Below are 22,200 nucleotides of genomic sequence, written 5' to 3'. Positions count from 1 at the left end.
GCCCTCAGGCCCTCACAAGTGTACCCCTCTTCTGTGCCTGCTCCCCACATCACTGCTGGCCTCCTCACCTCACCTCCCCTGCCCTCTCTCATTCGCCCAACACACACCGATTCCGTGACGCAGATTGTTTTTAAATGTCGGCTATTCTGTCCATAGCTAAGGATACAGAAAAGCTTTCTGTTGCAAACTCAGTCCCTAGACCCCACTCCAACACCCAAATTTCACTTGGTGCCCTCTTACCTCCCCCACCTCTAGACTGGTGGCATGTGCATGTTTTACCAGCAAATGCCTTTTTTCCTGCATTTCGTTTACCCATTTTATTTTAAAATCTTTTTATTAGCATTTGTAAAAATACAATCTTACAATTTCAAACCATTCTTTTGCTATAATCACAATAAGAAACATGCAAGACTGATTACAGTTCTGTGATAACACTTCAACATAATAACAAAAAACTTTCTTCCTGTATGTGAACTAGGTATCACATGAGTCCATGGTTAGGCTCGGTGTGCAGAGACACTCTACGGTCAGCCTTATCGGATATCAGGACGTGATAGACATGAAATCCTCCCTTGGTGACCAAGACCCAGGTGTTTAGCTTGGCCTTTAACTTCTTATAGGTAGAGTGTTCATACAATGTTTTAAGGATGTCGTAGCACTAACTGTGGCTTGTCGTCACGTTTTGTTTACCCATAACCTTGGCTATATCTAACATCGAGCAAAAAGGAAGATGGCGGCTGTTTCATTTCTAAGAACTCCCGGTTTTGGCAATTTACCCATGATATAGCCGTCTATTTTGGAGAAGGGGGCACGTCATGCCCGGTCCATTTTTTTTTTTTTAAAACTACTGCACGGAATAATACCAAACTACTAAAAGGCTTCAAGTTAATGCTTTGTGCCCAAGTTGTTTTGGACCTGGTCCAAATCCGTCCAGCCATTTGGGCTGTGTTGTCTGGCAAAAAGTGACCTTTTTTGTTGATGGGAAAATGAATGGGAAGTTGGCCGCAACTTTGATGTTTTTTGTGTCTTAATAACTTTTTATTATTTATTAGCTAATCTTTATCAAACTGTGTGCTCTGGAAAGGCCTGTGCACCCCTAATTGACTCCCAACTTTTCAGCCAAATCCGTCACACATGTCAAAAGTTATTAGCAATTAATTATTTCAAGGTTCGTATGGGAGTCCGACTCACCTTATCTATTCTGCGCGAGTACATTAAAATCAAATTCAATCTCGCTGAATCACTGGATTATTGGAGGAAGTATAGTGTTCCCCAGAAGGGCGAGACCTCTGGGGTAATAACAAAATAGATATCATGAGACGTTATATGCAGTCTTGAGCGCAAACGTAGATCATACTATCTTGCCTACGGAAAGATGGAAGTGACAAACGATAGTGTTGAGAGCATGCGGCATGTTTATAACGGGCAATGATATTAGTCTTATTTATTATCTAACAAAATACTGGATTTTTATATGCGATATTTTTAGCAAAATGTGTAATTGGTGATTTTTTACTTTTCATCTTCACGGTTTACTTTGGGTTTTGTCTGTACAAAAAGTCTTAAATGACTAATATACAAAGGTGAGATTATTCAGCTAGTTAAGTGCTCGCCTCAGAGATAATGCGTGCAGCCTACTTTTCATACGACGGACCTCAGCCCTTCATCATTCCAAGGTCGAAATATAAATTATGATTAAATTAAAATACCATCAGTTCCTAATATTGTAGTGCTTAGAAGTGGGAAGACACCATTGGGTAGCAGGATATAAGAGGTTGCATTAGATTTAGTAACCTAGAATGTGTGTGTCATATGTTAATTTGTGATTAGCTGCATCCTCACACCCTCCCTACCCTCCCTCCCCCCAATTGAAGCACAGCCTATTCAGGTACGTAGAGCTCAAAACGTAGGTACGGCTGTACGTAGGCAAAGAAAGCCCACTTGGCATGTGATGTAATTACCTGGGTATTGGAGGGGGTACATTTCATGTAATATACATTATCTAATCTGCCCCCTACCCCCCCTTTCACCTTTTATTTTAACGCACCACGCAGGTAGGAATCGAATAATAGTGCGCTATAAGAGGGTCGAATGTGCAGCCAAAGGTGGGTCTGAGCGCCTAACTCTCTTATTACGGACCGCCTTCTTTTCTCCCTTCAACTTCGCCAGTTCCGTTCCTCGGCTCTAGAGACATCCTCAAGCTAATTACTTTGTGTGACCTTTCACTTACTGATAAATTCCTTCCGTGTCAAGGTTTCCATTCCCGATGCATCTGCTGAAGTTGCATGGTTCATTACCGTACACTATAGGGGCTTGTCCAACTCCGTTGCCAATTAGGTTGACATGCCATTGAGCTGCCCCAGAGGCTCACACACCATGACCCTGCTAGGGGTCTATGGGGAATAGGACCTCCGACACCTACCTTCTGCTTTTTTTCTTAGTAAGTAGTCATTTTGATGCTAGGCTCACCCTAAACTCCACTGTGACACAAGACAACAAATTAAACCGAATTTATATTCTACATTAAAAAAATAATTCGACAGAGCTGGGGGTGTGCGTGACTGTGCGCATGCCACAGGCTCGATGGTTCCCACCCCATGTATGACTGCCTGGGCTTGTGGGTTCAATGCCGGTTCCCGGTCAGGAAATTTAATGGCAATAGGCTGCCCTGTCACTTAATATCGAGATGACTTCTGCTAGGGGACACCATATATGTGTACTTACTTGACCCTCCAATCTGCGCCCCTCTGTTACTACACCGGAATGGTGTATGCACGTGCACTCCATTGCAGCCTGCAATTCCAAAATGAAGAGTTGTTCGGGCAAATCTAGCCAAGCAACTTCGGGCTTTCCTTTAACTAGTACTGCTGTGTGTTTAGGCCATCAATCTCATTAGGTCCTTTGCTGTGGAACAATTAACCTCCTGAAACCGGTTGACAGGAATTAGCCAGCCTTCAGCTATCGAAGTTTGGGCTGGATAAGAAGACGGATAAGATTGTCTCGCAGAAAATAAAGCCATCAAGGACGGTCTTGGCATTACGTGTGTGGCTGAAGAGATATCTGGGCTGATGGATGGAGTACATAACAGCCCAGCTGGGGATGCCGACATCAAAGAGGACCAACAATGAACTTCCTGTCTGAGTGGCCTACACTGGCTCTCGTGGAGGAAATATAATCCAGTAACGTATCCTCGCGCCTCCCCCGCTGCCACTGTGAGTGATTTGTAAATGATGATTGGAGTTGGGAGCATTTAAAGGGGCCGGCTCTGCCTTTCACCATGTCAATGTTCAGGAAATGCACACTGTTTAGTAGAGTATGAACAGCATCTTTATCAGCACGTGGGGATATTGTTATCACAGCTGTTTCTACTGGCACACACGACCATTGTTAGTGCTAGTGAGTTATCACTGAAAATAAATAGCGGTCAAACAGCTCCTTGCCATGAACAATACCTCCAGGTAGTTCTAACTTGTAAACCAACAACATGGTGCATTCTGGCGGGAGAAGTTTAGCTTGTTCCCATTAGTTGATATGCAACGTCTTTACATTATATGCGAGTTTGGTCTAGTTCTTAATCTGTTGCCTATGTAAATATGAGCAGGGATCTTGTAGTCCACATTTGACACACCTCGTCATCCTTGCACATGCTCGAACTGGCCTATAGGGCAATAGGCCCATGGCCGAAGAAAAACACAAAATTATGGTGTGGGCCACTTTTTTGCCAATATGGGACCGTTTGGGGAGTTACTGGACTATGCGGCTATGAATAAATATTCACTAAAATGCAGAATTTGCATCACGTTTTATCGAAAAACTCCACCTTGGATGCAATTCCAACATTGTCACAAAATGAATGAATAGCCATTTGTAACTTGTGAGCCACTTTTTCATTAGTGCCAGAGACAATTTGATGGCCCAGTACGGCCCTGTCCTTGCAGACTGCACCACGGCCCTTGGTTTTCTTGCAGGCGGTTTTTGTCTTGGTTGGGGGGAGCAGAATAATCTAGCTTGTTCCCCTCAGCGAAGCCTGAAAGCAAACCAAATACCAATTGCTGAACCTGAAGGCGCTTAGAGGCGTTTCGGAGTGTTACACACACTGTCAATGACCCTGCCCTCCTCTTCCAATCTGACGGTTAGCATAGATCCTTACTTGGCGAAGGACAGCGTGTGGTCTCCTCCAAAGCACCCGAACAGTCCGCCCAGTGAAAAAACAACAGAGCTTTTTTTCAGGGCCTGCCCGTGGCTGTAAACTTAAAGAATGACAGCACACAGCAGCCTTCATTTTTCGGGTTTGCTTTGGCCCTTCAGGTCAGAGTTTTAAAAGCGTCTTTTTCCCCTCTGACATGGAGTACACGCAGTCACTGTTCCCGGTCCTTCGGGCACTGGCCTCCTTGTGACGGGCAGAGGGCGCAAACAAACAGTTGTTGGTTCTGCGGTAACATAAGCAGCGCCCCCGCTGCCAGCGGGGGCCACATGAAAGGGAGTGTGTTTGTGTGAAGGGGGAGGAGGCCGCTGCCCAGGCCAGGCCAGCCCAGCTCCCGGCCTCTGATGACATCGGTCCCTGGACGAATCAGGCGCGCCTGTCAGCCCGACCAGGTGGGATTAGTTTGGGCTAATAGAGCGGGATCCGAGAGCAAACAGAGCACAGACCTCCCGTCCGAGGCAAGAGCACTTCCTCCCCGGTAGAGCGGTAGCCGCGCAAATGGCGCACAAGAACCGCTTCCAGCTACACCAGGTAAGGCGCAAAGCGGCGAATTTGGAGTAAAGCAGGCGCGGCAACAGCTGACGCAGAACACACATAAATAAAACAAAGCACGTTTTGCAAAAAGCTCCGAATAATGTCCCTGCTCTGTAGTTTCGGTTTCACAGTGCCTGACTAGTACTACAAAATGGATAAAGTACGCATGATTTGTCATTGTTTACGCACATTATTTTGAAGTTGTTTTAGGCAATTCCATGCTTCATTAAGCAATCTGTGTGTTCACCCTACGTGTCGCTCCCATTGAAATCTACTTTTACTCCCCGCAGGTGATCTCTCTTGTCACGTTTGCCATCGGAGTCAACGTCTGCCTTGGATTTACAGTAAATCGGTATAAACGATCAGAGGAATGGGACGAAGGGCCCCCTTTCGGTAAGTGGTAGCATATATACTCTCTCTTAAACCGGAGGAGTCTGGCAGATCCTCAATACAAAAAAAGGGTTCCCCAGGGGTTAGGAAATGTTCATAGTAGATTTTGTAAGTAAACTAGCAGCCCCGCCCATCATGAGCTGTTTTCACTGACAGGAACGATCTTGCACAGTATACACTCACACAATACAGGCGTGCATACGATTATGATAACTGGGCATGTTTAACACCTTTCTGATTCTATATTCTTTCCGCGTTATTCTGCACCAACTTGTATTTTTTGTGCATGACCCACTGACACTGGGCGTATTCAGCTGCTGTATGCGACCCCGTATCACAGGGAAGCCTTTCAGGGTTAATCAGTCGCATTGGTCATGTGTATGATTTTTTTCCTTACCCCGTATGCCATGCCTTAAGTTACTGTATGAACTCCCCCCGCCCCCTCTAGCCCAACTAGGAGTGTTTAAACTCTTCGTGGTTCTTTAATCTAGGGGACATCTTTTGACATTGTGTGTATGGTCCTATAACATAGACCATGCCTTCAGTCGCTCTCTTTCAACCAATGCTCCAGATGTTCTATTTTAAGATGCCCTGTGACTATGCATCGCATATTCGACTCCCACATTGCTTTATACCACATGGCATCCTTCAATCCACTGTGTGCTTTCCTGTACGGAATGGGGACATTTCAGCTTCTCTGTGGTCCTATTCCGTGGGAGCTGCTTTTGGGAACTCCCTCTCATCCTATGCCCGAGGACACGACTTCAGATTGTGTGTTTGGTCCTATAACGCAGAGCTGCTTTTTATGATTGTATACCAATCGGAATGATGTGAGCCAATGTGTGTGACACTGTACCAAAGGATATGCTTTCAAACATATAATCATGTCAACCATATACCATAGGGTGTACTTTCAGCTTCTCGTGATCATGTACCTCAGGCTGTGACGAGTTCATCTACAGTATAAAACATGGTGTGACATCAGTTGTTTACAGTAGGGTATGCGTTGCTGTATGGGACCATGTACATCAGGGAGTGCTTTCACTGTTGTATTTGAGGCAATTTCGACCACCAGTATTGTTAAGGAGAGAACAATCAGTCGGTACCATGCATACATATAACGTTCCACACAATGCATGACTTTAGTCGTGTGTGGAAATGAAATTATCTCCTAGGTAGTAAGTTAGTACTGTATACATGCTACTCATGTGAACAATCTGTACTGCATAAAAGAACACATTATATGCGCCACCAAATCAATGGGCAGACATGACATTATTCCCAGTGCAAGGCTTAAGTACTGTGTACACACGTATCCTTTGAGAAAGGAGTAACTTAAATACTAGCCATGCATAACAGTATAGCTCTTCTATGATGTATGCAAACCCAGAATCCTACCCAGTACGACTTCCCATCTTTGCATACACCTAGTAATTTCCCCATCGCATGACTTCAGTATAGAAGTCTGTCTTATTGGTAGGTGATCGGTATGTGCCTATCCTTGATTTAGAATACATCGCTAGTTCACAGGTAAGCTTGTATCTGATATAGTTATATAGCCAACTGCATATATCTTATATATTTACATTGGTGCCAACATTATCCAATTGGGGCATGTGCTCACGTTTTCCCTAACCTTGGCATAACATGCCACAAAAATAGAAACGGCTTCCATTTGAGGCTAAACAAAGAATAGATAATGGTTATAGTTAGACCTTTGGACATTAATTCATTGTGTAGGAAGAATGATAGAAAATGTAAAATATATGTATACGTTTGAATGGCCCATTGTGAAGGAACAATGATATTATATGCACAAACATAACAAAATGAACAATGAATGGATTTCTATGAAAAAAATGGTTGATCTATCAAATTCACTTAATGAATGATTATTTATGAGAATTAAACACTTTAATGTTTTGATGCAACTTATTTTGAAATAGATTTTTATAAAAAGCTGTTGTGCCTTGAGAAAGCCCAGGTTTTGGAGACACATAAGCATGTGCCCTAATTGTATAACGTCGGCACCAATGTAAATAAGATTTATGCATTTGGCTAAATACATCTGATACAAGGTTTGTGAACTGGTGATTTTATTTTAAATCGAGGATAGGCGCATACAACTCGCCTACCTATATACATACTGAACGTTGTTGGCGCTGTCTAGTGAATACGTCTGGGTAAAGTGTCTGCTGCCTAAGCACCTCACTTTTATAAAGAACCATTTTGCGCACAGGGTAGGCAAATTGCTTAATATTCACTTCCTTAAGTTTTAACTTGGTGCAAGCTATACTTTGTTTTTCGACCTGCAAATTTTAATGTAGCGACTAATTCAAACAAACTGGATTCATTGTCTAATCTTGAGGTTCTTAGTTATGACCACAAAATAGTTGGGTAGGCTGGCACTATAACTCGATTTATACATCGATTTCAGACTGTCCTATCTCGGGGCTTAATGGAGGAAAAATTATCAATTTCTTCAAGTGGTTTTACAACCTTCCTTTCGGACTGTACGTATCCCCCACATAAGCATAATGCTCTCAATAGGAAGCAATGGTGTGCTTTTGACCACATAATCCAATTGAATGTGAAATGACTAGTAGCGAGTACCAGAAATAAATGAAGAGACTGCGGGATAGCTATAAAAACTCGTAAATTTAAGAGAAATAAAAAGGAGTGAAGCTATGCTTCATTCAGGCCATAACTAAAACTCGCAGAATTGCTAATAGTCTATCCTCATCCCAAGTGTCCTTGCAGTGCCTAAGGTGGCCTGGGTTAAACATAACACCTCTTTATATCGGTCCTCTAATAATTTATTGGTTTTTACCATTTATAACCAAGGGCATTGAAGACGCCTCTAATTCTGGCGTGCCTGGTCCAAACGGACTTGGTAACACGCTCATTATGGCCAAGTATTCTATTTATGTTGTTTTCAAATGTCTTTCGGGCCAAAAAAATGTCCAAGTTCATGGTATAGAGCTATTATCATCCCCATTACAAGCATGGGGATACGTTTGAACCCTGCTAACTATCGTCCCGTTATTCTGCTGGATCCAGATAGCACGATTTGTGCCTCCCTTGTTCTGGCCGAACTAGACAATTGGTCGTCCTCAGTGGAAAGAATAAATAAGATGCAGACTGGATTCCACAGGGTGATGGGAACATTTATAAATGGGTTTCTTGTCAATTGCTTGCAGTAACAGGCTATGCAGCAAGGGGGTTCTCCCATTTACATCACGGCCATTGATTTATCACAGGCCTTTGATTTCATCAACAGAAACCGTCTGTGGTCCAAACTGAGAACTTGGCACATTCCGGAGCACTTGCTTGCATTTTTGATGACTAATCATGACGATACTTCCAACCAGGCGAGGTTGGATGGGCAAGGCCACTTATCAGAGTTCCTTAAAACATCTCGTGGCCTCCGTCAGTGCTGCGTCTTGGCTCCCTGCCTTTTCATCCTCTACCTAGCAGATCTAGATTGTTACCTGGAGCCTATAGCTTTCACTCTTCCAAAGATCGGGAGTTTGAGACTCAGTTGGATGTCCTACGTGGACGACCTCATTCTGGCCGATTGAACGCCAATCAGTCTCCAAAGACTAACACTGTAGTCTCATAGGCAGTGAAAAATTATCTAGAGATAAATAATTAAAAAACAATATTCATTAGATTTGCAGCAAAGTATAACAAGCCTCACGGTTTTTGTTAAAAATTGGAACTTGTTTCAAGAATTAAAGTCGGGGCTATCCAATGCAGATCACAGAAGAAGTGGCTGTTTGTTAGTTAATGCTGCTTTACGGTTAAACCTGTGCTAGAATATCATAAAGCGAAAAAATTGTTCCATCAGAGTTATATGGACACAAGGTTTCAATGATGGCACAAGATGTTGATTGAGGCCCAGATATGGCAAAAGGTCTTAGTCTGTGCCCCAAAGGCCCCGCTGCGCTTTTGAGTTATGCTTGATCTCCCTCCGGGGATGGTATTTGTGTATAGTTGTTTTGCTGTAGAGACCTCTATTATCCCCTGTGGTGGGCTCCCCTTTTGCTGACCTTAAAACAGGATTAGAAGTTAAGTCCTCTGCTAATCCCATTGGTTGTGTTTGCTTATATGCTCTTACCATCTTGGAGTACCTGAATGTTTTTCCTGAGTTGTTTCAGCACCTAGCCTGTTAAAGCTTCTGTTTCTTCGAGATTGGCAAATAACGATTGAGAAGATGAGGTCCTATTCTCTGTACAACGGCCAATCCCGTTGGAACAAACGAGAGGGCACCCTGGCAAAACACCTGGGAAGACTTCCAAATCCCTACTGGCGTATGCAATTTCTAAGTTTTAGATTAAATATTGTGTTAACTGGCCAAATTCTAGAAAAACATTCAGGGGTGGATCCAGCTCTGTATGCTTGTCCACTTGTAGTGTTTTTGGAATCGTGCAGAACAGAGAACTCTTTTCTAATTGCGCTGCATTGACGAATATACGAATTAGCGACTTTACAAGATCAGAGGATTTTTGGGTCCGAGTTGTTAGCAGTTACCAGGCGAGTTTGCCAATTGCCACACTATCCTCGGTGTGGGCAGAATTGTACAGGTCAAAGAGCTGTAATTCGGTACACGAAAATCATTTACTATATTCCATATGTTAACTTTTGATTGCTGTTCCCTCAATGAAAAAGTGGGTATGATATCATAAAAATGTTATATAGAGGACTTCAGCAACATTTTGAGAAATGTCTCTTTTAAACGTTGCTAATGTGTGTTTTACTTTAAAATAACTGGCAGGAGAGGCATTATCTGTCTAATTTTTCTACAAGTACTTTTTTAATGTACTGTACAATTGTATAATTTTACTGTTGCAAATCAGTGTTGTCTCTTCGTAAGTAATCCCTATATTGTTTCTATTTATGTAAGGACAGCTTCGTTATGGCTAATTCATAAATTAAAATATATAATGTTTTTAGACCTGTTACTAAACATACTCTCGTTTACCGTATGGTCAACTAGAAGGATCACCTTGGCCATACCCTTTAGGACCGTATACAGACCTGGCTGACACTATCGCTCACTCCATACCATTAGCTATTGTGCGTGTACTGACCACTGCTGATCCAGTAACAGGCTTTGTGCCCTTAAGCCCTCTGTCCAATAGCACAAGCCTATTGCTTTGGTCAAGTATATGTACAAAAAAATAAACGTGTGGTAATCATGATATAAATAAGGAAACAAAAAAAAAGTGAGGCTTTTTTTCTTCTGCTCGCTTTTTATGGAGCTTTTGCAAACGTGGCAAATTCTGATTTCAGGCATAACTTCTCCAAAAATGTTTTTGGGGGCTTTAGGAAAGTAAGTAGAAGGGCTAAGCCGTCTGTGCTTTGTTGGCCGTGGCTTCAACATGCCCAGGCTGACCATCCAGTGAGTACATTCCAAACACCTCTCTCCAGTATAGTAGTCCCACAATAAATTCGGTCCATTGTACCTATAGATCCTCCACCATAGATCCTCCACCTTTTCTACTCATGCCTTCCTGAGCATCCTGTCTTTCCCTCGTCCCAAATAACTACCCGACTTTGCTACTTCCTTCTACTACTGAATGTTCTATCATGACAGTCGAAGTGCTTCAATGCCATAACCTATGGCAGGCAGTGCTATACAAATGCAAGATAACATCTGTTATCTGCCATCTATTAACAGGAAACAGACATTGCCACCCAGGGTGAGAAGGCTATTATAATCCTGCATTAATTAAATGAACTCCCAAAGGCCCCCACCCTCAACCTATGAGGATTCATGTCTCACACACCAATATAACCATTCCCATAAAGGTCCTAACAGGACCCAAGAACCACCAGGAAAGCTGTACTGGGCATCCAGGGAATCCATGGTTGAAATGATACCCTTGGTTAAATGTGCCTATATATCCTTTCAGCGGTCCCATCTATCGAACCTTGCAGTTTGTGGCTTAGGAGAGTAAGGGGAGTAAGTAATGGGCTTTGTCATCTGTGTTTTCTTGGCTATGGTTTGAACATGACTTGGCTTACCAGGGCTCTGTGCAAGGGCTCACAAGCCTGCCCACTGCGGAGCCAAAGGAAGGCTTTCTGTCCTTGCACACTCTTCCCAGAAGCACAAGCCAGGGACTCCTTCCCTGACAATGAATGTGGCGCATAATAAAAATGCTTTTTATTTTTAATAAGCCACAGGTTCATTTATTTGAGTAGGCCTCCAACCCATTCGCACCGAACCTTCACAAACACCCTGTGTCACAATGGACTAGGAACCATGCCGGTGGGTATCAATAAGATATTTATTAATGAATTATGCAATTAAAAAGGAAAAATATTCAAAATACAATGGCCACTAATATGTGGCAACACAAATGCAATGATTCCTACAAAACAATTAGTTTCAGATATCCTAACACAGTTTACAAGTATCTTTAATGGCAAAAGAGGAAAAATAACAGTTTTTAATCAAGTGATAGCATCAAGGTTTAGCACTCACCCCCAAACATTGACTAACTTAATTCCTTTGAATGGAAGGTAGTGGCAAGGAGTAAGGATAGAGCGAGACAAATCAGATTTGGAATAAAACCCACCACCCCAAGGTGTGAAGCCCGGAAAGAAAGTGAAAACCCGTTTTTCGGAGCAAACGGCAGAATCGGATTATGATTATTACTTGCACGGCTACTCCCAGCTGCTGTGGGACAGAATAACGGAAATTCGTGTTGCTACACTTGAGGAGATGGGGAAGCTTAGAGACTAGTAAATCAGTACACAGAACAATGTTGAAATGAGGTAGGAAAATCGATTTTGGGGTGAAAGTAAATGCAAAAGGAAAAAATACAAACGGCAAATTGAAATTCGTTTTACACAGGATTAGCAATGACATGGTGCTAGTGAAGGGTTTAGCTTTAAAAATCTGAAATCGGCTTTCAAGGACAAGGAGGGAAGCATATACCAGGTAAGATTCTAGTAAAAGGGATTGCTCTCAATGGGATCTACGGTTTGGGGTTTTCAATAGTACAAAGGAAATTAGGGGTTTGTGGGGCACACAATAAAACACTTGACAAGATTGTTGATTTAGAATGTTAACAATTTTGAACGTGAATTTCAATGGGGAATTAATTGATTTATTTCAAAATGATTCTATGGACTTATACAGACAACTGAAAAATGTATCAAAGGAATACGCTAACATACACCGACTAATACAGATTCTTCTATGGAAAGGTGAATTAATTCTACTGGCAATTTGGGACTGTTTATGGGATTTTCAATGGGATTATGTTGCAAATAGGAGACGATTATACAATTTAGGGCTGGGGTTATTTGCTACTTACAAGGTAAGCCTTGGTTTAGAATTCTGGAAAGCCAGCTGGATCTCTGGACAACTAGGCAAGGGATCTGGTCTCTGCACTCTGCCTTGGTATGCTTCAGCTCCCTCCTCTCCGTCCTTCTCCGGTCTCCCCGGATTCTTGTGTGTCTGTCTGTCTCTGTCTGTCTAGTACAGTCCCCCTTATATAACCCAAATGACATCATTCACTTTACAATCCAGGGGTAGTACTCTAGAATTATTCATATCCTCGGATAGGACAATCTTCCATTCCTCTCCCCGCCCCCTGGGATCCTTGGTTCAAGGGGAGGGAGCATCATCTGCCTGTTTGGCATTTATTACAGTTCTTTGTTTCTCAGGTCAACTTTTTAGCAAAACTGAGTTATGTTTCCTAACTTCATATTTATACTAGCCACCGCCATAAGAAATAGATTTGCAGTTAGTCATAGGGAATTGGGTAAGCCGATCGCCAACTCTGTGCAAGGTAGCATGGCCCGTTGGCGCATTTATGTCCTTTTCATAAAATATATAACAGTTATAACTCTGCAAATGATTAAGCATGTTCATAATCTCATTTTCCATCAAATCTCATATGATAAGATGTTTTGTTTGTATCACGCTTGTACACAAGTGCTTCAGAGCGCGACTAGGCAAGGGAGGGGAACGGGAGAACACAACACAACAATGATCTTGCTAGACCCAGTGACATTGAGAACGCGCAAGTGCATGGGAAAGGGAAAAGGGGGGAAAAGTGCATGGAAGGGGGAGAGTGGAAAGTGCGGACAGGAGAGCAGATAAATAATAATAAAAATAAATAGAAAATGGAGGCATCAAACAGTGGTGGTGCAGCCAGCAAGTGGCAAGTGTTGTGTTTAAGGCAGCAGACTGGGTAAGTCTGACAAATGCAGAAAAAGAAGAAAAATGGGGGGGCTTTATTGATACAGTCCCCAGTGCAAGGGGTGGCCAGGCGGCAGTGCAGGAGGGTGACGGGGGAGCAGGTACCTGGGCCCAGGAGACAGAAGGTGGCCAGGTGCACAGTGTCAAGAGAGAGCAGATCAGCAGGGGAGAGGGGTAGCGAAGGCAGAAGCAAAGAGGAAGGTCTTGAGGTGCTTCTGGAACCGGAGATGGTTTCCCTCAAGTTTTACAGTGGCAGGGAGGCTGTTCCAAGGGGAGGCCCTAGCCGAAGATAGAGATGCTTGTCACATTTTAAAATCAGCCAGAAACTAGTCTTTACTGGCCATTTCAGTCCAGAGTCCTAGGAACATGCATGTAGTCTTTAAACAACTGCCTGGAAATCAGATGGAAGAATAGCAGAAAACTAAATTTCTTCTTACTCTGACTGCTGCGAAAAATGCCTAAAATGAATCAATCCTTTAATGTCAATTTGGAGGATCTGTCACATATCGGAGGGCGGTGCTTCATCCCCCACAGCCAACTGTCTTCCCGTTTCTCAGCCGGTGACCAAAGATTTTTATTACACCCTTTTGAAGTTTGTCAGTTTGTCCTTGGTTGCAGGAGGAGCTTGCACTTCCTGGCCAAGCTCTAGCCACACTTGCTTTCTTTGCCCTCCCTGCTAGTACTACCTTGAAGTCTGGCAGAACAGGGAATTATAACGCCCTTAGTGACATCACATGCCATTGCAGAATCGTTCACTTATAGGTGCGACTTCCAGTGGGAGGCAAGGCTTTCAATTGAGCTTTGTGCCGGAACCCAAAAAAATGTTTTTTTCTGGTATTCTAAGACTCTTCCAAGGTGATGAAGTCTTGTGGGGGGAAAACGTTAATGTACGTGGCTTTAGTCAACACCCCTGCCACAACATATTTCACTGATTATTGCTGTGCGAGCAAAAGCTATCCTTTCACAGTGGCTTTTAAAAGTCATTTTTCTTTATTTCACACATGTGCAAGCTTTCTTTTCTCCATTTGCAGTGTTTTAGAGCGCTGCTGTTCACATGAATGGGAAAAGGAAAGCCGTGGTGGGTTGCAATGTTGAAATCCTTGCCCCTCATGTGACTTAACAGTAAGATGAGGCTGATTTGGATTTGGTGCATAACCTTTTGGTATTCAGATGAAACGAAAGCAAACGCAGGGCCGTTTTGAATGCATTGCCTAACTTTTCGATATTCGGATGCAAGGAAAGCAAACGCAGAGCTGTTCTTGGTGGAAAGTTCAAATGCTTGCCACACACGTGCCGGGGAAAGCATAGCACAGCCGTTGTTTTTTTTTTTTTAGGTGACAGGGATTTCTGCTTGGGGCCTGTAAATGCACCCCACATGTATTAGTGGATGAAAGAGACGTTGAGATCAACAATAAAGGATCTACAGAGCTAACCTAGTGTGGGTAGGTTATGAAAGTGATTGCACTGGATGGGGAAATGTTTTAATAGGCATCTATGGCCAGCTCACAACCCTTTCTCTACCACAACTTTAATGTAATGTTCCATCAACAGGAGCATTGCTGAGGTGCGAGTCTGTGTTATTGTGTGCTAAACTAATAGCTGACAAAAAAGAACAATGGTGATGATGGCATGTGAGAGTCAGGCCCTTGGAGAAAGTGAACAATGACTGATCGTTAAGCAGTGTGTGCTGACCAATAAGAGGAGCTCTCTCTCTCCTTGCTTCTATTGAATACATTTTCTTCGAGGGGATTGTGTCCTCCGACGTATGCCACATCTATGACCGGTAATGTCCACAGCTGTACTGCTTCAGAAAACTTTTGGCAGAGGGCGTCCTGCGTTGATCCCTTGTCCCTCGAGGGCCTCCGTCGAGGGTCGACGTCACCGGATGGTATATGTAGGACGCACCGCGCCCGTAGCCTCAGTTCCGTTTTTTTCGCAAGCGTGTTTGCTTCCGAATCTCGGTGCGCTCGATTCTTTCTTCGTGTACGATGTCTTCATCTTCTTCTAACCCGAAGTCGGGTTTTAAAAAATGTCGGGACTGCGGTTCGAAGATGTCAATCACGGACCCACACGACATCTGCCTCTGGTGCCTCGGCGAAAGCCACGCCACCGACGACTGCGAGGAGTGCCAGTCCCTGACGTCTAGGGTCTTGCGGGAACATAAGGGGAAATTGAAGGTAGGTAGGGTGTCTAAGCCCCGTAAATCGAAGTCCGCTGGGCTTTCGACCTCAAGGGGCGACTCTCCACGTCAGTGAAAATCCAGGGGGTATCGGTCTAGGAGTGGTTTCCGCCATTCCTCTGCCCCGTCGAGGCATTCTCGGAAGTGCCGTCACCAGTCGCCTTCCTCATCGGAGGAGGACTCCGACAGACGGTTGACTTGTCCCACCAAGTCTTCATCGGCGGCCGAATGGGATGCATTCCGCCAGCAGATGTTAGTGATTTTCGAGTCACAAGGCATAGTTACAGCCACGCCTTCAAAAGGAGCTGGCGGAGAACGGGCTAGGTCCACCACTTGCACGCCTTTGGGCTCGGGCGGTCGGCAGGATCATCGGGAGCCGTCGAGGTCCCGCTAGAGCAAGAGAGATCGCCATAGCCGTACTAGATCCAGGTCCCGGTCCTCGACGCCATCGAGACACTCGCAACCTGTGAAGCCTTCCAAGAAAGCGTCGACGCCATCCGCGCCATGTCCGTCGAGGGACTCTCGCGAGGCTCTGTCCTCGAAGAAGTCTTCATCGGCGCCTCGGTCGCCGTCGACGCCGATTTCTTCGGCACCCTCGACGCCGTTTGTGGAGGATTTGACGGAGGTGCCCCAGAGGGCTGTGGAACCTCCGAGGAAGGCTACCAGTAAGTCTGAGGCCTGTTTTTGAGCCCTATTCCATTCCTCCTTGAAGCAGGCTGCGTACCCTACCATCCCTCCTGATGGGGACGATAAGCGCTTTGATGGTTGGGCGAAGAAGGTATTTTTGGCTGGGGGTATGGTGTTAAAGTCGGTCAACTCCACTTGTGCCTTAGTGAGATTTACACACACTCTGTGGAACTGTGCGTCTTTGGCGGCTGAGCATATTCCCGAAGGGGAAGAAAGGGATGGTTTTCTAGCCCTCGTGCAAGACAGCAAGGATGCCATGTGTGAATCCCTTCAGTCGGGTTCGGACACGGCAGACTGTGTCAGCTGGTCCATGGCTGCGAGCACCGTGAGCACAGTGATACGCAGGTTTGCCTAAGTCAGGGCTTGCTCCTGATGTGCAATCCCATCTTCTGAACATGCCCTGTGATGGGGTTCATCTGTTTGGCAGTAAGGCTGATGAGACCCTTCAGAGGTTGCAGACCTCCAAAGCTGCAGCGAAGTCTTTGAGCGCTGCTGTACATCAACCTCCGCCTTTTCGTCCTAAGGGACAGCAATGGAGGAGAGGTTCCTTCCTTTGGTAGATTGAGAGGAGCTGCCAGTCGAAGGGGCCACCGTAGGAGTACGCGGGGTGGAAAGCAAGGTACTCGGGGTGCCAAAGCTGCTCGGGCAGTTGCCTCTTTGCCCTCAGGCACTGCTGCAGCTGCATCCGCTCAGTCATGAGGCCATGTCCCATGGTCCGCCGGTTGGGGGCAGACTTGCGCAACATCTTGGAGAATGGCGGGCCATTACTTCAGATGTGTGGGTTCTGGAGATCATAGCCCACGGCTACTGTCTTCCCTTCCGGAAGAGGCCTCACGACAATCCACCGGGGAAGCTCTCTTTGAAGCGTCCGGATCCGCTCCTTGCGCAGGAAATCCTTTCCCTGCTAGAGAAAGGTGCCCTAGAACTGGTGCCTGTAGCGGAGAGGATTAAGGGATGGTATCCCCCTTATTTTCTGATCCCGAAAAAAGACTGGGGGTTGAGACCCATCATGGACTTGCATTGGTTGAAAAAGCTCCTCAGGAAGGACAAGTTCAAGACGGTAACTCTTTCTTTCTCAAGTCCTCCAGGCCCTTCAACTTCAGGATTGGTTGGTGTCTCTAGATCTCAAGGATGCTTTCTTTCATGTGCCGATTCATCCCAAGCACAGGAAGTACCTGAGGTTTGCGGTTGGCGACTCGCGTTTTCAAGTTTCAGGTCCTACCGTTTGGATTGACCTCCGCCCTGAGGGTCTTCGCCAAGCTGATGGTGGTGGTGGCAGCGTAACTCAGGAAAGGGGGGGATTCATGTCTACCCCTACCTGAATGATTGGTTGATCAGGGCGCGCTCTTCTGAGCAAGCCCTGGATCATCTGTCCGTCACCTGCCACTCCCTTCACAAGCTGGGCTTCTCCCTCAATTTAAAGAAGTCGCATTTGACACCTACCCATCGGCTCCAATACATCGGAGCAGTGCTCGACACATCCCTGGGGCAGTGTTCGCCTCCCCAGGTGAGGGCTTGTCACATTCTGCAGATGGGGGACAAGTTTCAACGTGCCCAGAGTCTCCCGGAGTTCGAATTTTTGAGGTTGCTCGGCCTCATGGCATCCTGCATTTTCCTGGTGCCAGAGGCCAGGCTGCGGATGAGATCCCTGCAGTGGGCCCTCAAGATGCAGTGGTCGCAGTTCTCCAGCAGGATGTGGGATCCCGTTCAGTTTCCGACCTCGGTCGCCCAGGATCTTCTATGGTGGGCCGGCAAAGTTTATCTGATGAAGGGAGCACCATTTTGGCAACCATGGCCGGAGGTGACGATCGTGACGGACGCGACAATTCATCCCTCACAGGTTGGGGCGCTCGTGCCAACAAGTTGACAGCCTGCGGACGTTGGTCTCTGTCGAAGTCCAGACTCCACCTCAATCTGTTAGAGCTGAGGGCCGTCAGGCTAGCCCTGAATGCTTTTCTGCCGTCTGTGTGGGGGAAGAATGTCCTGATTATGACGGACAATACAGTGGCCATGCGCTACCTCAAAAAAAAAAGGGGGGGGCAGGGTCACTCCCGTTGTGCAGGGAGGCGATGCAGCTCTGGTTCTCGGCCATCCAGCAGGAAATTTCGATTTCGGCAGTTCATCCGGCCCGAGACGAAAATGCAGTAGCGGACACCCTGAGCAGGCAAAGCACGGTCTCTCACGAGTGGGAGCTGGCTAAGGAAGTTCTTTGGAGATCTTTGCCCTTTGGGGAACCCCACAAGTGGATCTCTTCACCACCAGTTTCAACTGAAAGTGCGAGGGATTCTGCTCGTGGGAATTTCCCCCAAGAGGAGCCTTAGGGGACACGTTTGTAGCGAGTGGTCCTTCCCACTGCTGTATGCGTTTCCTCCCGTCCCCATCATTCCGCAAGTGTTGCAGAGGTTACGAGGTTCGGTTCCCGAATGATCCTCATTGCTTCGGCATGGGCCAGGAGAGCGTGGTACCCGGACCTTCTAGACTGAGACGATCTGCTCTTGCGTGAGGGGGGGTCGGGTTCTCCATCCAGAGGTCAAGTCTCTTCGCCTTCATGCTTGGTATCTGAAAGGTTGAGGTATAAGGATTGGGACCTCCTAGAAGACGTGATGGAGGTGTTGCTTTTGGCCAGAAGGCCCGCAACAAAATCCCTGTACCGTTGCCGTTGGAGAAAGTTCTGTGACTGGTGCAGGGTACAGAATGTGGATCCTTACCTATGTTCCATTCCTTTTGGTTTTGTCTTTTGCTTTCTTTAGCCCACAAGGGCCTGCAACTGGGTACCATTGAGGGTTACCTGGCGGCGCTGTCCATATTTAAGCGCTCGTCTGAGGAATGTTCTTATTTTAAGATTCCTTTGATTTCTCATTTTCTAAAAGGGAAAATTAATGTGTTTCCACCGTCGCCTTTCCAGGTGCCGGGATGGGATTTGAATTTGGTTTTAAAGTTCCTAATGAGAGCTCCGTTTAAGCCCTCACATTCTTGTCCGTTGCGACTGTTGTCCTTTAAAACTGTTTTTAGTTGCGGTTACTTCCACACGCAGAGTGAGTGAGTTGCAGGCACTTTCCGCCAAGCCACCCTTTACTGTTTTCCATAAGGACAGGGTTGTCCTGTGGGTGCGGCCTTCTTTTCTTCCGAAGGTTGTGTCGGATTTCCATTTGAGCCAGAAGGTGATTCTTCCGGTGTTTTATCCTCCTCCACATCCTGGTAAGGAAGAGGAGAGGCTCCGTAGGTTGGATCCTTGGAGAGCTTTGAGTTTCTATCTCTCACGGATGTCCCGGGTCAGAGTGGCCGATCAGCTCTTTGTTGGTTATGCTGGAAGGCACTTGGGTGAGGCTGTTTCCAAGCAGACCTTGTCCAGATGGATCATTTTGACCATCTCTGAGTGTTACCGTTTGGCGGGAAAGGACCCTGCAGTAGGCTTATGGGCTCACTCTACTAGGGGTGTGTCTGTCTCCACTACTCTACAGAGAGGCGTTCCAATTCGCAATATTTGCGAAGCAACCACATGGGCCTCTGTCCATACTTTTGTGAGACACTATTCTTTGGACTCCATCCATGGGCAGGATTTGGCCTTAGGTAAGGCAGTCCTTTATTCAGCCATTTGATTGGGCATTCTAAAATTGTAAATTCTTTTCCCACCTCCATAAATTGGTACTGCTTTGGGAGTCTGTCATAGATTTGGAATACGTCAGAGTACACAATCCCCTCGATGAACAAGTTACTTACTATATCTGGTAACGTTCTTTCAATGGGATGTTCCTCCAACGTATTCCACATCGCCCTCCCAGCCTGCCCCTCTACTGAACTTTCCTATGTGATTGCAGCTTACGTTTCCGCAAGGCTTTCTGCAGTCCTACTGGCAGGGGATTGGTGCCACACGTTCTGGGAAAAAAACTACAACTGAGGCTACGGGCGCTGTGCGACATATATATATATATATATATATCCAGTGACGTCGACCCTCGACGGAGGCCTTGGAGGGCAATGGATCGACACTGGACGCCCTCTGCTGAAAATTTTCCGAAGCAGCACAGCTGTGGACATTACCTGTCATAGATGTGGAATACGTCAGAGGAACATCCCATCCAAAGAACGTTACCAGATATGGTAAGTAACTTGTTCTTCTCGTCAAAACACAATAAACTACACACACCAACAGTCAGTCGTTCATATGTTTTCATTTCCCTACATATTGTGAGCTAAGTCTGTTTGTTTTTTGTACCCCTATTTTTATTTTTTCCCTACTGTCCTTGTTTCCTTTTTATAACGCGCATAGAAAGTGTACACGCACGTTATAAATGACTTACCATATCATACCCCACAGACCACTCTAGCTGCCACCCTGCGCTGTGTCCGAATTTGTTTCTACTCTGACAAGGCTATTCTCTTTAAGACCACTTCAATGGAGATGTGACCATTATAAAAGACTCCTGATAACATATCCATGTCTGACCTGCTAGACATGTTAATGAGAAGCGACGGAGTGCCTTCAAAGACCACCTTCTCCTTCGATGTTGAGGGAGTCCAACTGATCCTGCTGCAAACCTTAACCCCTGCAGGAACCGTCTGACATGTGTCAGGTACTGCATCTAGGGATTGGCCCAGGTATTTTGAGGGTTACTCTCCCATAAGTGTGCGCTTGATTATTGGTCATGTCCCTCCTAATTTTGGTAATTTTTTGGCAAGTACAGAGGCTCTCCCTCTATACACGGAGTTCCAAAATAGGGCTTCTTAGTGTGTGTGTGTATATAGGTGCCTATAACCTGGGGCCACGCCTTAGATTTTACGAGTTCAAATCGCGACCAAAGTACCCCATTGACTTTTCCTCCCAGGCCTAACAACATACCATCGCACATTTCGGGGAGGCCTACAGCACCATGAGTAGCATACATTTTTTTATTTCTGGAAATATTAACTAGAGAATGGCCTAGAGGTGTCTCATTAGGCTTTAGTGTATCGTTTTATGTTTGAATTTGCCTCTGCTACTGCCAGACACAGTCTCCCGAGAAAAGGGACTCTGCACTGTTGGGAGCTAACTGAAACATCACGGTCACACTAAAATGCTCTGTCCCCAGGAACAGAGGCTGAGCTAATGCTACACCGCTCTGTACTGTACTGTACTGTTCCTGCTAGAGGAACCAACAGTCTCCCTCGCCCAACAGTCTGCATGTTGCAAATCAGTTTGTAATGTTGCTTTTTGGTGTGTCCACATTCAAATGCTGTGTCGTCATATGTTATGTTTTAAGATGGGTCTTGTAGGTGTAATTTCAGAAAATAAACTAGCAGTGGACAAAGAACTCGCTAGTTACTGCGTTAGGTCTTATGCTCCAAGCTAGTATTGCAATTCCCGTTTCCACTGAAAGGTGAAGCTAATATAAATCCTGCTCTCCCACATTACAGAAATATCCATCCAAGCACCCCACTAGCTTGCTTGCCTCTTTAGTATCCCTCTCTCGTGGCAGCTGAAATGGAGATTGGCAACCTTAGCACGTGAAGCCCCGTCGCTGCAATGCTTCATATATGGGCAGTTCCCAGTGGTGACCCCACCCTCGGCGTCCGCCCACCTCCTGCCCACCCTTGCGAGATGCAGGTCATGCTGACGCACATTGGGAAGGAGTGTCGGTGAATCCCATCTCCCGTTTTCAAGACACACGCTCTGTAGGACACGTAACGAAAGTTCGGGCTGCCATGCAGCATTGCAATAATGCAGACTACCCACAAAAAATCTGCCCCTGATGCAGAGACCCACTGGAAAATCTCCAGGCGTGCTTCTTAGAACAGTCCTGCGATGGGTTCGCAACATTTGTCATTACAGACTCCCTAGAGTGCAGACCTCGCTTTCCCCCCACATGCAATACAAGGCCAAATTGCATTGGATTGTTGTGGAGGGGAGGTACATTAGTGCCATGCGCTTTATGAGAGCCAGCAACATGTGCGCGCCCGACCTTCACTACAGCAGCTGTCTGGATAGGTTGTGATAAGGGAACGTATTGT

The 22,200-nt window shown here is 45.7% G+C and overlaps 1 protein-coding gene across 4 annotated transcripts in view; it reads left to right on the top strand.

Moving 5' to 3' along the window:
- Nucleotides 1-22,200, top strand: part of ENPP2 (ectonucleotide pyrophosphatase/phosphodiesterase 2) — a 1,757,842-nt gene that overhangs the window by 821,543 nt on the left and 914,099 nt on the right. For 2 of the 4 annotated variants that reach the window (XM_069621549.1, XM_069621547.1), the window contains exons 1-2: nt 4,544-4,735; nt 5,029-5,131. In XM_069621549.1, the coding sequence (XP_069477650.1) occupies nt 4,703-4,735; nt 5,029-5,131 (136 nt within the window). In that variant the 5' untranslated portion in view covers nt 4,544-4,702. Of the gene's footprint in view, nt 1-4,543; nt 4,736-5,028; nt 5,132-22,200 lie in introns of those variants that run through there. The other 2 variants (XM_069621550.1, XM_069621548.1) reach the window with 1 other exon arrangement.

The sequence above is a fragment of the Ambystoma mexicanum genome, chromosome 5q (genome assembly GCF_040938575.1).
Source record: "Ambystoma mexicanum isolate Mex_15411 chromosome 5q, UKY_AmexF1_1, whole genome shotgun sequence".
Taxonomy (NCBI): domain Eukaryota; kingdom Metazoa; phylum Chordata; class Amphibia; order Caudata; family Ambystomatidae; genus Ambystoma; species Ambystoma mexicanum.
This window is presented reverse-complemented; position numbering and strand designations above follow the sequence as displayed.